Below are 14,774 nucleotides of genomic sequence, written 5' to 3'. Positions count from 1 at the left end.
TGTACAACGCAGTGAAGTTGCCATGGTAACCGCTTCACAGTATTCCACCAGGGGGCTCCCTGTGGTAAGGGGGAAAATCCAACATTAGAAATTATGTTTGGTCTGGATATTTTCCCCCTAATAAATAAATACCCGGACAATCCCAGGTTATCAGCTAGTATTCTCTCAAAGCAATGGCTGAAATTTCGTGGCAGAATGTTGTAAGGAACAGGTTAAAGCTAAGGGAAAATCTTAAAAAGAACAGTTTCCAAAACAGGAATAAAGGGGTAAACATCTAGAAAACAGTAAAAGAAGAAGGCTCGTTAACATCTGTGATTCAGCCCCACCTATACATCCTACATCAAGAAAAAAGCAATGCCATGTAGTTCACCAAGCAGACTTACAATCTTTACCCTAGAACTTTCTGGAAGATAGCTAAGGGTCTTCCAGAAGGGTCTAGGGTAACTCACGACAGACAACTCTCCACAGCCACCTCGCTGCAGCCAACTTGCAATTCAATGCTGTATTAATCATTTCATTCAGTTACTTTTATTATTGGTGACCATGTGTTCGTCGAAATTATTGTAACTCTTGTATTTCTGGATTGACTATTTTATTTTTATTGGCCATGGTTCCGTTGAAATTAATGTAACTTTTGTATTTGTAGAACTGTCCTGTGACAAGTTGACTATGGTGAGTAGACTGTGGTGAATTGTCCCATTCTGACTTCAAAGCAGTTCTTTTATTTTTAATAATTTTATAAAAGTTTACAAATACAAAGATAAACTAATGCAAACTAAGAAAAAAAATTAAAAAGCAGAAAAAATAAGGAAAAAACAGAAATGAAAAAGGAAAATATATAAAAGATTACCTACCCACCTCCCAACAAATATTAATAATCTGGCTAGTTTACAGGTAGTCCTTGATTTTTCTAATTCCACAACTGGAATTAGAAGTTCTGTCATAAGTCGTTGCAGTTAAGTCAGACCCAATTTTACAACAATTTTTACAGTGGTGGTTTTTTTCCAGAAAACAGCAAAACTTGAAAATCACAATCATGTGACTGTAGGATGTCCCAGCTGGTTGTAAACATGAGCCAATTCCCAAGCATCCAAATTGCAATTATGTGGATGTGGTAGTGGTATGACAGTCATAAGTGCAAACACAAGTTTTCCAAGGCTGTCTTAACTTCAGATTGTCATCAAGCTAGCAGTCATAAGTTGAGGACAACCTGTAACACCTTCTCTAGTATTTAAATTTCTTTTTTTTAATTCTTCTTCCCATATCTCAGTCAATACTCAAATAGTCAAATTTAATATTATAAGTCGCTCAGAGCTACCCTGAGATAAGTTGGGCAGCCAATGCATTTGATAAATAAATAAATAAACTACCAGAAATACTAACATTTATATTTTAATCTTAATTAAAAAGTTCAATTTTATACGCAATTTTACACTTGCCATTTTCCTCCACACCTCTCCTGCCTTATCAAAATCTGGAGAAATTTTGAATGGAGCTAAATATGGATGGTCCTTGTCTTCTCCTTAATCTGAGGAGGAATTCTGAGCCGCTGTGCCCTTTCACCAGGTCCTATTTCAGCCCCTGCAAAAGCAGTGTTTCACTCAATCCTCCATGCTCTTCCTGAAGCCCCGTCTTCAAAGTTTTTTCTAAATAACAACAGGGTCAGGACCTTAAGGAATTAGGAGGAATGATCATCCATAGGTTCAGGATAGCAGCAAAGAAGGCCTGAGTTTGGATCCTGCAAGGGGCCTTGATTTTGCTGAAAAGACCTAGAACCGTGATGACTAACTTTTTCCAGACTGAGTGCCCAAAGTGTGCTTGGGCGTGCGCAAATGCATCATGCACCAGAACCCCCAAAATGTAATGTGCGTGTGGCCCCCATGCTTGCATCCTGCTGCCCCGGGCATGTGCGTGCACCCGACACGCCCCTGTGCATGCATGCATGCTCCCCTACACGCCACTCTGTCCTCGTGCATGCACGCACAGGGGCCCCACATGCACCTGCGCATGCGCGGCAGAGACCCGTTGACCAGCTGGCTGGCGGGAGGTAAGCACGCATGTGCAGCAGAGCTGAATGGGGTGACAGCTCCCGTGCCCAGATAGAGGGCACTGTGTGCCACCTGTTCACCATCATGGCCCTAGAACCTGGTGACTCAGTTAGATCTTGCCAGGTAGACAGAGACAATTGGAGAGAAGCACTCTAGTAGATGAGAAGGTTCTAACGCGTATTCTACGCATAGATGAGAAGAGGACAACCAGCAGCAAAGTGGATGGACTCAGAGTGACGATAGGTGTCCCACTGGAAAACCTGAAGGAGCAGCTTAAGGACAGATCACCCTGGAGAAAATAGCAATAGCAATAGCAATAGCAGTAGACTTATATACCGCTTCATAGGCCTTTCAGGCCTCTCTAAACGGTTTACAGAGAGTCAGCATATTGCCCCCAACAATCTGGGTCCTCATTTTACCCACCTCGGAAGGATGGAAGGCTGAGTCAACCTTGAGCCGGTGAGATTTGAACCGCTGACCTGCTGATCTAGCAGTAGCCTGCAGTGCTGCATTTAACCACTGCGCCACCTTGGCTCTGATTGCTAAGAGTCAAGGACAATTTGATGACACATAATGAATCAGTTAAAAGTCCCCTAGGCCCCCAGGCTCTTTCCTTCCCAACTATTGTTTCTTTCATTATTGATTCTCTTTTACCTTGATGAAAACAGAAGTTTGGATTTTCAATAACTCAGCCGAAGCTTAAAGCTGAAAGAATAGACTCCTAATTTAATTATTAAGGTTCTTTCCCCCCTGTTCTTCTTAGAAAAAGAATCTTAAGGTACAATATGTACCAGATGCTTGTGGCATTTATTGACTTTCTGTTATTATTAGAACTCAACAACTACCAACCAGAGCTTGATGCAAAAAAGACCTCCACTTCTGCAGGACCCCCACCCCACCCACAGTGGCTTATAGGGGCTTCTAGAAGAATAGAATAGAATAGAATAGAATAGAATAGAATTCTTTATTGGCCAAGTGTGATTGCACACCCAAGGAATTTGTCTTTGATGCATATGCTCTCAGTATACAGAAAAAGACAAGATACATTTGTCAAGAATCATAAGGTACAACACTTAATGATAGTCATAGGGTCCAAATAAGCAATCAGGGAACAATCAATATCAATATAAATCGATGCAAGCAACAAAGTTACAGTCCTGCAGTCATAAGTGGGAGGAGATGGGTGATAGGAACGATGAGAAGACTAATAGTAATAGTAATGCTGTGAATAGTTTGACGGTGATTAGGGAATTATTTGTTTAGCAGAGTGATGGGGTTCAGGGGGAAAAAACTGTTCTTGTGTCTAGTTGTCTTGGTGTGCAGTGCTCTATAGCGTTGTGAGTGTAGGAGTTGAAACAATTTATGTCCAGGATGCAAGGGGGTCTATAAATATTTTCACGGGCCTCTTTTTGACTCGTGCAGTGTACAGGTCCTCAATGGAAGGCAGGTTGATAGTAATTGTTTTTTTCTGCAGTTCTAATTATCCTCTGAGGTCTGTGTCTGTCTTGTTGGGTTGCAGAACCAAACCAGACAGTTATAGAGGTGCAGGTGCAACTGTGCAACTGTGTAAGAAGAACATATATTTTTAATCACTTCAAGGATGGTTGGGAAATCCAACAAGATGGGAAATGTTGCTAGTGTTCAAACAGCTCTAGAATTAAATAATCCTTTGCCCAGGAATTTGTTTGAATGGATCCCTCCCACACAGAGAATGCCACTTCCTGTTCCCTAAGCTGTTACTGCATCCCAGCAGTGCGGGTAGTTCTCAGTGAACAACTAATCGAGCCTGGGAACTCCATTGCCAAGCAATACATCGTAAAGTGAAAAAATGACAGAATTGTGCCAACTTATAACAGCAGTTCTGGAAGTTCCACTTGTAATCATTAAGTGCAACGTGACTTGCTTGTCACCATCATAATCACATGCCAGTTGCCTTGTGCCCAAATCACAACACTCCATCACATGATGATGAGGAGACCGTGACAGCTGCAATTTCAAGCACCAATCATAAATCTTCTTCTTCAGAGCCAGCTTTGAGCAGTTGCTGAACAAGTGGTCTCTAAGTGAGGACTAACTACATATTTTAGGGCAGGAGAGAAATTATTTTGTCGCTAGCGTTAACAACTGAGATCCTTTCTCATTTCAAAAAAGTTACTTGAAGTTCAACCACTAGATCCCAATGGGTAACTTCTGTCCACAAGAACGACACAGATGCCTTACATTTGAAGGTTGTGCATTTGAAGGGGAAAGGCAGAGAAAGAAAGGCTGCCAACATAACATCTGTTTGCAGTGCCTTAAACCAGACATCTCATTTCTCAGCAATAGAACTTATATGAATATACCGCTTCACAGTGCTTTACAGGCCTCTCTAAGCGGTTTACAGAGTCAGCCTATTGCCCCCAACCATCTGGGTCCTCAGTTTACCCACCTCGGAAGGATGGAAGGCTGAGTCAACCATAAGCCTGGTGAGATTTGAACTGCCAAATTGCAGGCAGCCAGCAGGCAGCAGAAATAGACTACAGTACTGCACTCTAACCATTGTGCCACCGCAGCTCTCTACTATAGGATTTTACTATAACTGCAGAGGGTCTGTCTCCATCTGATTCCAAAAAAAGACATAGCTGCTTTAATGAGTTGTAGGAGGGTTCATGCTCATACCTGCATTCCAAAACATCTTTTTGCTATATCATTAGTGACCTTACATCTTTTATTATAATGGACAGCTTTGTTTCATGCCAGTTGCCAAGCATCCGAATTTCGATCATGTGACCATGGAAATGCTGCAATGGTCGTAATGTGAAAACCGGTCATAAACAATAACACTTAGCAATGCAATAGCACTTAGCATAAGCAATAGCACTTAGCAATAGCACAGACTTATATACCGCTTCACAGTGCTTTACAGCCCTAAGCAGTTTACAGAATCAGGATCTTTGCGCCCAAACAATCTGGGTCCTCATTTTACCCACCTCAGAAGGATGGAAGGCTGAGTCAACCTTGAACCGGTGAGAATCGAACTGCCAAACTGCAGGCAGCCAGCAGTCAGCAGAAGTAGCCTGCAGTACTGCACTCTAACCACTGGGGTTATTCATTTTTTTCAATGCTATTGTAACTTTGAACAGCCACTAAATGAATAACTTAAGTTGAGCACTATCTGTGTATATACACTCTTTTCCCCCCCAAAAAATATATTCTTATTCTGTAATACCTGTTTCCATTATACTTCATAATGGCAGCTCATGAAAATATATAAAACTAGTCATGTTTCAAGGAAATTAGTCCACATATTTGGCTGTCAGGGCTGATTTAATCAAGTGACATACGTGTGTGGGTGAAACAGCCCTTATTAAATGTTGCCACTGTTGTTTGCTGTAGTTCAGATTCATGATATTCATAATGAGATTTATGTAACAACAAATAATAACCAAAAAGAAAAAGAAAAGGTTGTAATTAAAGTTTGCACAAAGCAGGTACACCATGTGTATAAAAAATTATGAGGTATTAAAAATGCTTATATTATTTATAAGATTCTTTTTTTACAGCCTGTGGCTTCAGTGCAGTTCTAGAAAATTCAGTATTTCTTCTTAGCAATGTAAATAAGATAATAGAACCAAAGTAGATGTATTTTATGCATTACCCAAATATATGGGGTGCATTTCAAAATATTTTCTTAAAAAATTAGCTTGCTGGGTAGTATTGTGTCTGACTGAGCTGTTAATCCATTCATTCATTTCTAAATTATGTAGCTCAAAACTATTGTATTGCTTAGAAAGTGTTAAATTTTTCAATGAACTCTTGAGAATTTGAGTCCTGGAGGGGAACTAATGCTTCAACATTAAATATACTATAGAATATTACATGCTAAGTAAACAGTTTTAGCTTTGAAGCTTGCATGTTTCTTGCCAGACATATGAAAGTTAATACATTTGGATAGTAATTGTTCAGGTTTGAAAATTAGAAAAGCAAGCATATTTTGAATAGCAGGGAATAAGGATGGAGTGGATAGGGTTGTCCCAGTGTAATTATTTAATTTTGTATGCCGCTCAACTCTCATGGATTCAACTCTCAAGGATTCTGGGTGGCTCATGACCACCCAACAAACAAATTACAATCTAATCAATCCAAGTTTGCTTGATTTATCAATGCTGATGATGTTTCAAGCGGTGCTCCAGTGTTATTATTAGTTTTATTTATTTATTGGTTCAATTAAAAACGGCAAGCAGGAGTCCCTCTCTCCCTCGCCAAAGGCATTTGAGGACCCTGGTGGTTTACTTCCTTTTTTAAATAAATTCTTCTGCATTTTGGACTCCCCACCCCCACCCCAATCCAGTAATGCTGTGCTTTGGAATTCAGGGCACTTTTTGTACTCTGTATATTTCACAGTCTCTTGAACACAAAAATCCACCCACACATTCAATTAGGTCATTCTCAGCTCCCGCTTAATCACTCTCTAAATTTTGTTTGTTTTACTATAAACCTGAATTGTACTTTTCCATCCATCAAGCCTGCCAAGAACAGTATCCAGAAATTGCAATTCAATCATTTTCTATTATTATTTTTTCCTTTTAATAATAGACGCCTTGTTTAGGAGATGTCGTCTGCTTAGGCAAATGAGAGGGTAGCCAGCTTTGGTTTCAGAAGTTGTAAAATCCAATTGTAACATATAAATACAGGCAGTGATAGGTTGCTAACCGGTTTACTACCGGTTTGCTCACATGCATGATCTACACATACGCAGAAGCTTCTGCGCATGCACAGAAGCATCCAGGAGGGCGGGTGGAGCTTCCCGCCACCGCCACTACTGGTTCAGCTGAACTGGCATTAACCCACCTCTGCATACGGAGGCAAATCAGTGGTGGGATTCAAATAATTTAACAACCGGTTCTCTGCCCTAATGACCAGCTGAGTAGGTGTGGCTCAGTGGCCATGTGGCTGGGTGGTGTGGTCAACTCAACCTAACAAATGTCAATGGGCGCTTCGCCTTAGCTGTTACAATGTAATAAGGGTTAACGGGAGAGACAGTTTCTGTAAGCAGGGCAAGAAAGATTAGGCTAGAAACAACACAAGAGTTTCCTTCCTGCCTTCCTTACAGGATTAGCTCTGCAAAGTGTAAAAAAACAAAATGAGATTTCTTACAACAACCGGTTCCCTGAACTGCTTAGAAAGTTAACAGCTGGTTCTCCTGAATAGGTGCGAACTGGCTGAATCCCACCACTGTGGCAAATATATACTTATGGATACATTTCATACATTGTTTTTTGATTACCAAAATAAAGACACATTTATTTATTTATTACATTTATTTGCTGCTCATCTAGCCACTAAGACTCTGGGCTGCTTATAACCTAGCACTATTGGTCTAAGAGAAAATTGAATATCATTTTGACTTTTTCAATGAAAGTTGTTAGGTAATCAATTTCCACCTATCCAAGGAAGCTAATGCAGAATATGGTTTTCACTTTTGGACCTTTTTTTTTTAAGAAGGAAATATTTTAATCATTATTTGGATGCAGGGCTCGTAAGGGAAGTTGCTAATAATATAAGCATCAATCTGAGAAAATACAACATTATTTAAACTTAGTTTGTTTTCTTTGTAAATATTGACTCTTAATGCTTGAATCATTACTGTTTTGGAAATAGTTATGGAGCCCTTTTTTTATGTTGGGTGCGTGACTCAAACATGTGGGATCAATTCTGTTTTTACTACAATCCAGCAACCAAAGGTTAGAGGAAACACACTAAAACGTGTGTGCATGTATATTTATGCAAGCCTGTTTGCTCCAGAACTTAATAAAAGTCTGTTTTTCCATAAATAGAAAATTGTTTCTGTTTAAACTAAGCTGTTCTAATTTACCCTTGGAAAAGTAACCAGAAGCTTCAGCTGTTACAAAAGCAATCTGGCCAATCTTGGGTACACCAAGGATTGCGCATATATAACACCTTGGCTGCGCAAGTAATATTGGATGCTCCTGCCAGGCCTGCAGCCATCTTTTTTTTGGGGGGGGGGGAGATGTCTTTGGCCTGCCACACTTTCTATTATTCTACTATACATTTTCTATTGTGGGAAAATGGGAGGGGAAATTGTATGGAGTGAGATGCTATGTAGCCATAACAAAATTCTTTCTAGAAAGCCAAGGTCACCCTTTGTCTTTGTACCTCTGCACCTGACCGGAACTGGATGGGTAGAACTGCCAGTATGGCAGTGGAAGATTGGACCATGTGATGGACTTGTGGGTGTGGGGGCAAGATCTTGAACTTTCAACTTGGTGGGGAAAAATGGGAAGCTTTTAGATTCGGGTTTTCCCAGATGTGCCAACATGGCTCCCTTAATAAATTGGAACTTTGAGCAATACTTTGCCTTGGACTCTGATTTAATTTTGGATGCTATTTGGAACCCTGACAGCTGCTTTGCTTCTGGGTTCAATTGAAAGTGTTGGTTATGACCTTTAAAATGCTACATGATAAAACCGTCTTCATCCTATTATGTCAGTCAGGTAGGAAGGGTATGCAGTGGACTCTGTCAGTTAAAGAATTCCAACATTTATCTATTTATTAGATTTTTATCCTGCATTTATTATTTTTATACTAATATTCCTTCCTCCTCCTCCTTTCTCCACAACAACCCTGTGAGATGAGCTGGATTGAGATTGAATGTCTGGCCCAAATTCACCCAGGGGAACCGGAACTCACTGTCTCCTGGTGATTAGCCCCACGTCACCCAACTGGCTTTCATGCCTAAGGTGGGACTAGAACTCTCAGTCTCCTGGTGATTGGCCCAAAGTCATGCAGATGGCTTTCATGCCTAAGGCGGGACTAGAACTCTCAGTCTCCTTGTGATTGGCCCAAAGTCATGCAGATGGCTTTCATGCCTAAGGCAGGACTAGAACTCAGTCTCCTGGCTTCTAGCCTAGTACCTTAAACGCTAGACCAAATTGGCTCTCAGCAGCATAAATAGCAATAGATGATTATAGGTGGGCCAAGAGGTCCAATCCAACAGGGCAGTGCTTATGTTCTTCTCCTTAAAAGGCAATAAATAAAATTGTTTTTCTGTGCTTTTTCACCCTTCTGTTTCAGAGCTTCCTTCATCAGAACATTTGAGTGTAGCCGATGCAACATGGCTGGCCCTCAACGTCGTCTCGGGAGGAGGTGGCTTCTCCGGCTCTCAGCCTATCGGTGTGACCAAAATTGCCAAATCAGTCATAGCTCCACTAGCCAATCAGAATATCTCAGTGTTTATGCTCTCCACCTATCAGACAGACTTTATTCTGGTAAGGAAAACTTGAGGTGAACAACTGCCGGGAGAAGAAGGCACATTCTTTCCACCAAGATCCTTAGAAGAGTCCCAACAGGTGCTTTTCAAAAGACAGCTGGATTAAGAAAATTATCTTTTGAAAAGCAACTTTGGGACATCCATGACCTGGATGATTGAGAATCTCTATAGACATCCTAATAAGAATTAAGCCCACATTTGAAGGGGTGAAGCTAAATTATCATGCTATTTTCACATTGATTTTTCCTTGGATTCATGATAAATTATTATAATTTGCATGGTACGTTTTGACACGGCTGGTTGTTTTCTTGAATTCAGCTGAGCCAAACCGCTGGACTCAGAAAACCATAGTTTGCATTTTTCCCTAATTGACCAGAATCACAGTTTAACCATAGACATTAGCATGCCCATTTTGAAACCATTTGTTAATCTATGATTGTTGATTAAATGTTTCGAATCTTATATTGTTATCCTTTAGATCTTTCTCAATTTCTTTGAGTAAGCAGGACAATGCATTTTTGTCTTTTGGAAAATACGTATCATGTCTTTACTGCTGTTCTGACCTAGGCTTCCCAAAAGCATAAAGCAAATTCCTTGTCCCGACAAAACCCCATTTTATTAATTTACCATGAATTCTGCTCATTCACATACAGCAAAGTCTTTCAAGGGAAGATTTACAGTCACAGACTTTATCTGGCTTGCAGAACTGACAGGCCGATACCTGCAAAACTTGGCAAGGAGTCTCGGAAAGTCACAGGTCAATTAAACGAACTAATTGTCTCCTGCAAACTCCACCCCCTTTCCCTCTTCTTTTATTTCCTCTGGGAGGGGCCATTCATCGTCCACCTGTGGCCTTACTCCCAAGTCAACCCCTGTTATTTAGTTGTTCCCTTCATCTGGCAGCTCTGTGTATGCTCACACTGGGAACAGGCTCCAGCTGTTCGTCTGCCTGACTGATTTCTGACTCTGAAGGCAGCTGATAACTGGCATATGGCTCTGGTCCCCTCTCTGCCTCCGACACAGAGCCCTCAACAGAGCCTTCCCCAGACTCCAGGACTGACCCATGTTCCTCCCCAACCTCCTCACTGTCCGAATCTGCTGTCAGCTTCGCTGGCTGCTGGCGGGCCACAATAACTGCTGCCAGTCTATTTTTAGCACTTTTTAAAAAATGTTTTCTAATAAAAAAGTTGAAACACTGTATTTCCAAGCAACAAATGACATTAATTTTACATCAACCATGCAGAGCAAGGACCCAAAAATATTCACGCATTGAATGCTGAGTGCTTTTTGAGTACAAACAGTCCTCATTTATCAACCACAGTTGGGACCAACAACTTGGTCATTTAAGTGAAGTGGTTGCTAAATGAAATCATGATTGTGCTTGTAATCTTATTTCAGCTTTCCTTTGCTTTAGAGACTTGTGAAAGCCATAAATACAAGGATTGGGCACAAAGTTACTTTTTCATTACTGCTATGAACAGTCACTGTACGAGGCAGTCTCTAAATTAGGATTGTTTGTAGAAAAATGGAATAAACCACTTGGGAGCAATAAAATATTTGATGTGGGTTAAGGACAGGAATTGGAAATGGAAAAGCAGGAAGACTTAATGCTGTGCATCAGCATTTGTATTGTAATATTTTGTGACACGTCGTTGTTCCAGGCTGCTTTTCTCTTTGATTAGTTTCCAACCAGGACAAGGAACAATGGCTGGAAACTAATCAAAGAGAGAAGCAACCTGGAATTAAGGACAAACTTCCTAATAATGAGGACAATTAACCAGTAGAATAGATTGCCTTTAGAAATCATGGGCACTCCATCACTGGATGTTTTTAAGAAGAGACTAGACAGTCACTTATCTGAAATAGTATAGCTTCTCCTACTTGAGCAGGGGATTGGACTAGAAGACCCCCAAGGTCCTTTCCACCTCATTTTAGTCTAGTCTAGTCTGTGATCTGTGACCTCAAGACTGGATTATTGTATTGCGCTCTACATGGGGCTGCCCTTGAAGAGTGTTCGAAGACTCCAATTAGTCCAGAATGCAGCCACGCGAGCGATTGTGGGTGCACCAAGGTACACCCATGTTACACCTATCCTCCGCGAGCTGTACTGGCTACCTATTAGTCTCCGAATCCACTTCAAGGTGCTGGTCGCTACCTATAAAGCCCTACATGGCATCGGACATGGGTACCTGAGAGACCGCCTCCTGCCGATTACCTCTCTCAGACCAATTAGATCGCACAGGTTGGGTCTCCTCCGGATTCCATCTGCCAGCCAATGTTGGCTGGCGACTCCCCGGGGGAGAGCCTTCTCTGTTGCAGCTCCGGCCCTCTGGAATGAGCTCCCTGTTGAGATCCGGATCCTTACTACCCTCCTGGCCTTCCGCAAAGCCACCAAGTCCTGGCTGTTCCAGCAGGCTGGGGGGAGCTGAGAAGCATCTACCTCCACAGAAATTGTGAATGTTGGTTTTGTTTTTAATATGTCATCTTTGTCTCGTTCCCCCCTTTCCCTTGTCTTTTGTGAGCCGCCCGGAGTCCTCCGGGAGTGGGCGGCATACAAGACAAGACAAACAAATAAATAATTATCATATGTGTATTCAACAATTTCTTGCTTAATATCCATTGACCAATTGCAAAATTGGAACAGCGGGTTTAAGGAATTTAATAATACAGGAAAGGTTTGGTTGCTAAGTAATAGTGAATAAGGCACGTGAAGTGCTTTAGAGAAAGGCCTACTTAATTGTCATTTGTGAAGTTCAGAATGCTGAACGCTTACTTCAATGCAGAATAGTTCATCAATAGTTTAGAAGTCTTACCTGATCAGTCAAACATTGCAAGAGACCCAAAGAAGAGGCATAGTTCAATATTTGTAATTATTCAGGCATAGCATACATACTGTGTGAAGGCAGCAACTGTATTTTTTTAAAGAAGAGCTAAGAGTTGAGCATCTTATGTCAACCCACCCATGATAATTTAAAAAAAAAGATAGGAACAGGGCAATAAACCTGGAATACAAACATGGCCCAGTTTGGTGGTAGCTTTCACAAAGTGCAAATGTTTGTGATCTATAAGAACTCCCAGCTCCTATGCCAGATCAATTGATTCCATTGAGGAAGAGTTAAATTCCTGAAAGTTGACATGATGTTCGTTCCCCTCAGGAGATTTTAATTTTTTTTTTCTCCTCAGGTACGCGAGAGGGACCTGGCCTTTGTCACTCACACCCTGGCTTCTGAGTTCACCATCCTCAGAGTCGTGAATGGGGAGACTGTGGCAGCCGATAACCTTGGGATAACCAACGGATTTATGAAACCAAAACTGGGTAAAGAACTCCCTTGCCTCCTTCAGCTATCCCACTTCAGGGCTAATGCTTCTTTTCTCATCCAACCCACAAAAGCTGATTGCCTAAGGAGAGAGAATATATTTCAAACACCTTTATAGGTGCCTAAGAATCCTTGGTTTTCAACATCTTCCCTCTGAGAAATTCAGTTTGACTCCCTCTTCTTTGTGGCAACCCTTGAGATATTGGAACACTGCTTTCATGTCAGCTCTAGTCCTTCTTTTCATCAAACTAGACATACCCAGTTCCAGAAACCATTCTTTACATGTTTTATCTTCCAGTTCCCTAATCATCTTTGTTGCTATTCTCTGCACTAAGAGTCTCAACATCTTTTTTACATCATGTCGACCAAAACTAAATCCAGTATTCCAAGTGTGGCCTTACCAAGGCATTATAAAGTGGAATTAACACTTCACGTGATCTTGATTCTATCCCTCTGTTTATGCAGCCCAGAACTGTGTTGGCTTTTTGGACAGCAGCTGCACACTGCTGGCTCATATTTAAATGGTTGTCCACTAGGACTCTAAGATCCCTCTCATAGTTACTACTGTTGAGCAAGGTACCACCTATACTGTACCTGGGCATTTTGTTGTTCTTGCCTAAATGTAGAACCTTACTCTTTTCACAATTGAATTTCATTTTATTAGATAGTGCCCAATGTTCAAGTTTGTCAAAATCCTTCTGTATCTTTAGCCTATCTTCTGGAGCGTTGGCTATTCCTGCCAGCTTGGTGTCATCTGCAAATTTGATGAGTCCCCCATTTATCCCCTCATCCAAATCATTGATGAAGATGTTGAAGAGTACCGGGCCTAAAACAGAGCCTTGGGGTATTCCACTGCATACTTCCCTCCATGTAGATGCAGTTCCATTGAGGACTACACGTTGAGTGCAGTTGGTCAGCCAATTACGAATCCATCTAGTGGTGATGCTGTCTAACCCACATTTTTCTACTTTATCTAGAAGCAGGTTATGATCTACTTTATCAAATGCCTTACTGAAGTTTGTGTCATTCCAACCTGGAATATAGGTGTAGCCTAGAGGAACATGGTTTTTTTTCCCCATTCCTGTTCCACTTTTCAGCTATCTTTTTAAAGAGCTTCTTAGCACTCTTCCTTTCTCTTGCCTCCAAAGTGATGCAGAATTAGTGTTCCTATTTTGGAAGGGTGTCATTTGTTTTCTTCTTGTTGGGGCATGTCGAAGAAATGAGCGGATAATGAATTCTGCAACTCAGAAATGTTCCTCAACATTCTACCTTTTTTATTACCACTATCAATAGCAATGATGGTGAAAGGGCTGATAGGCCTGTACAGGGTTTTTCAAGGACAAACTTGTTTCTCAATCCATACACTGAAAAATAGAGCAGGAGATCATAGTTATGGTTGTAAGTCAACAACTACCTGTAGTAGATACATCTGACCTATAGTCCTCAAGATGCTTTCCTTTGGCACATAAGGTAGCAATCTTTGGCATTACAAACAAGTTGCCATTGCATGCAATCTGCCATTAATCTTGCAACTGCAGGATATGGGGATAGTTGAATACCATTGTGTTGCATGTAGAAAACTGGCATGCCAAGCAAATGTTTGCTGTCATGTTAGTTTTGTCTCTGTAAAAAAATATTTGCATTATTGTATTTCTAGTGCTGCTAGAAAGGTGGAATCCATACTGCAGTTTTATTTTCATTATGCTTTCAGCCTTTCTGTCTCTCTCTCCCTTTTCTTTCAGTGCAAAGGCCTGTCATCCACCCCCTTTCCAGTCCGAGTAACATGTTCTGTGTCACCAGCCTGGACCCTGATACCCTTCCCTCTGTTGCTACACTCCTTATGGATGTCATGTTTTACTCCAATGGGTATGTTCAGACTGGGTTATTTTCTATTCTAAACTTGCTTATCTTAATCCCATTAAGAATATTTCTCATAGCAATGAGATAAAGTTAGATCTTTCCTCAGTAAATATGTCCTCAAAGTAAACCAGCCTTCCCTTGGCCCTGGTGCCTCTTGGACTACAGCTCCAGTCATCCCCAGCCAGAAAGTGTTGTTATCCAACCCCTTCAGAGGGAAGGCACAGCTACATGTTTTTGTTTTTCATATAAAGCTGCAATACGTTAACCATGTTACTCAGA

The 14,774-nt window shown here is 41.1% G+C and overlaps 1 protein-coding gene across 1 annotated transcript in view; it reads left to right on the top strand.

The window, feature by feature from the left end:
* CASTOR2 (cytosolic arginine sensor for mTORC1 subunit 2) overlaps positions 1–14,774 on the top strand; it is a 107,855-nt gene that overhangs the window by 78,239 nt on the left and 14,842 nt on the right. Inside the window, exons 3-5 of the mRNA XM_032216855.1 lie at positions 9,123–9,316; positions 12,502–12,634; positions 14,378–14,501. Coding sequence (XP_032072746.1) covers positions 9,123–9,316; positions 12,502–12,634; positions 14,378–14,501 — 451 coding nt within the window. The remainder of the gene's footprint in view (positions 1–9,122; positions 9,317–12,501; positions 12,635–14,377; positions 14,502–14,774) is intronic.

This window comes from Thamnophis elegans, chromosome 4 (assembly GCF_009769535.1).
Source record: "Thamnophis elegans isolate rThaEle1 chromosome 4, rThaEle1.pri, whole genome shotgun sequence".
NCBI classification, from domain to species: Eukaryota; Metazoa; Chordata; class Lepidosauria; order Squamata; family Colubridae; genus Thamnophis; species Thamnophis elegans.
The sequence above is the reverse complement of the archived record's forward strand: the minus strand, read 5'-3'. Positions and strand labels throughout refer to the sequence as shown.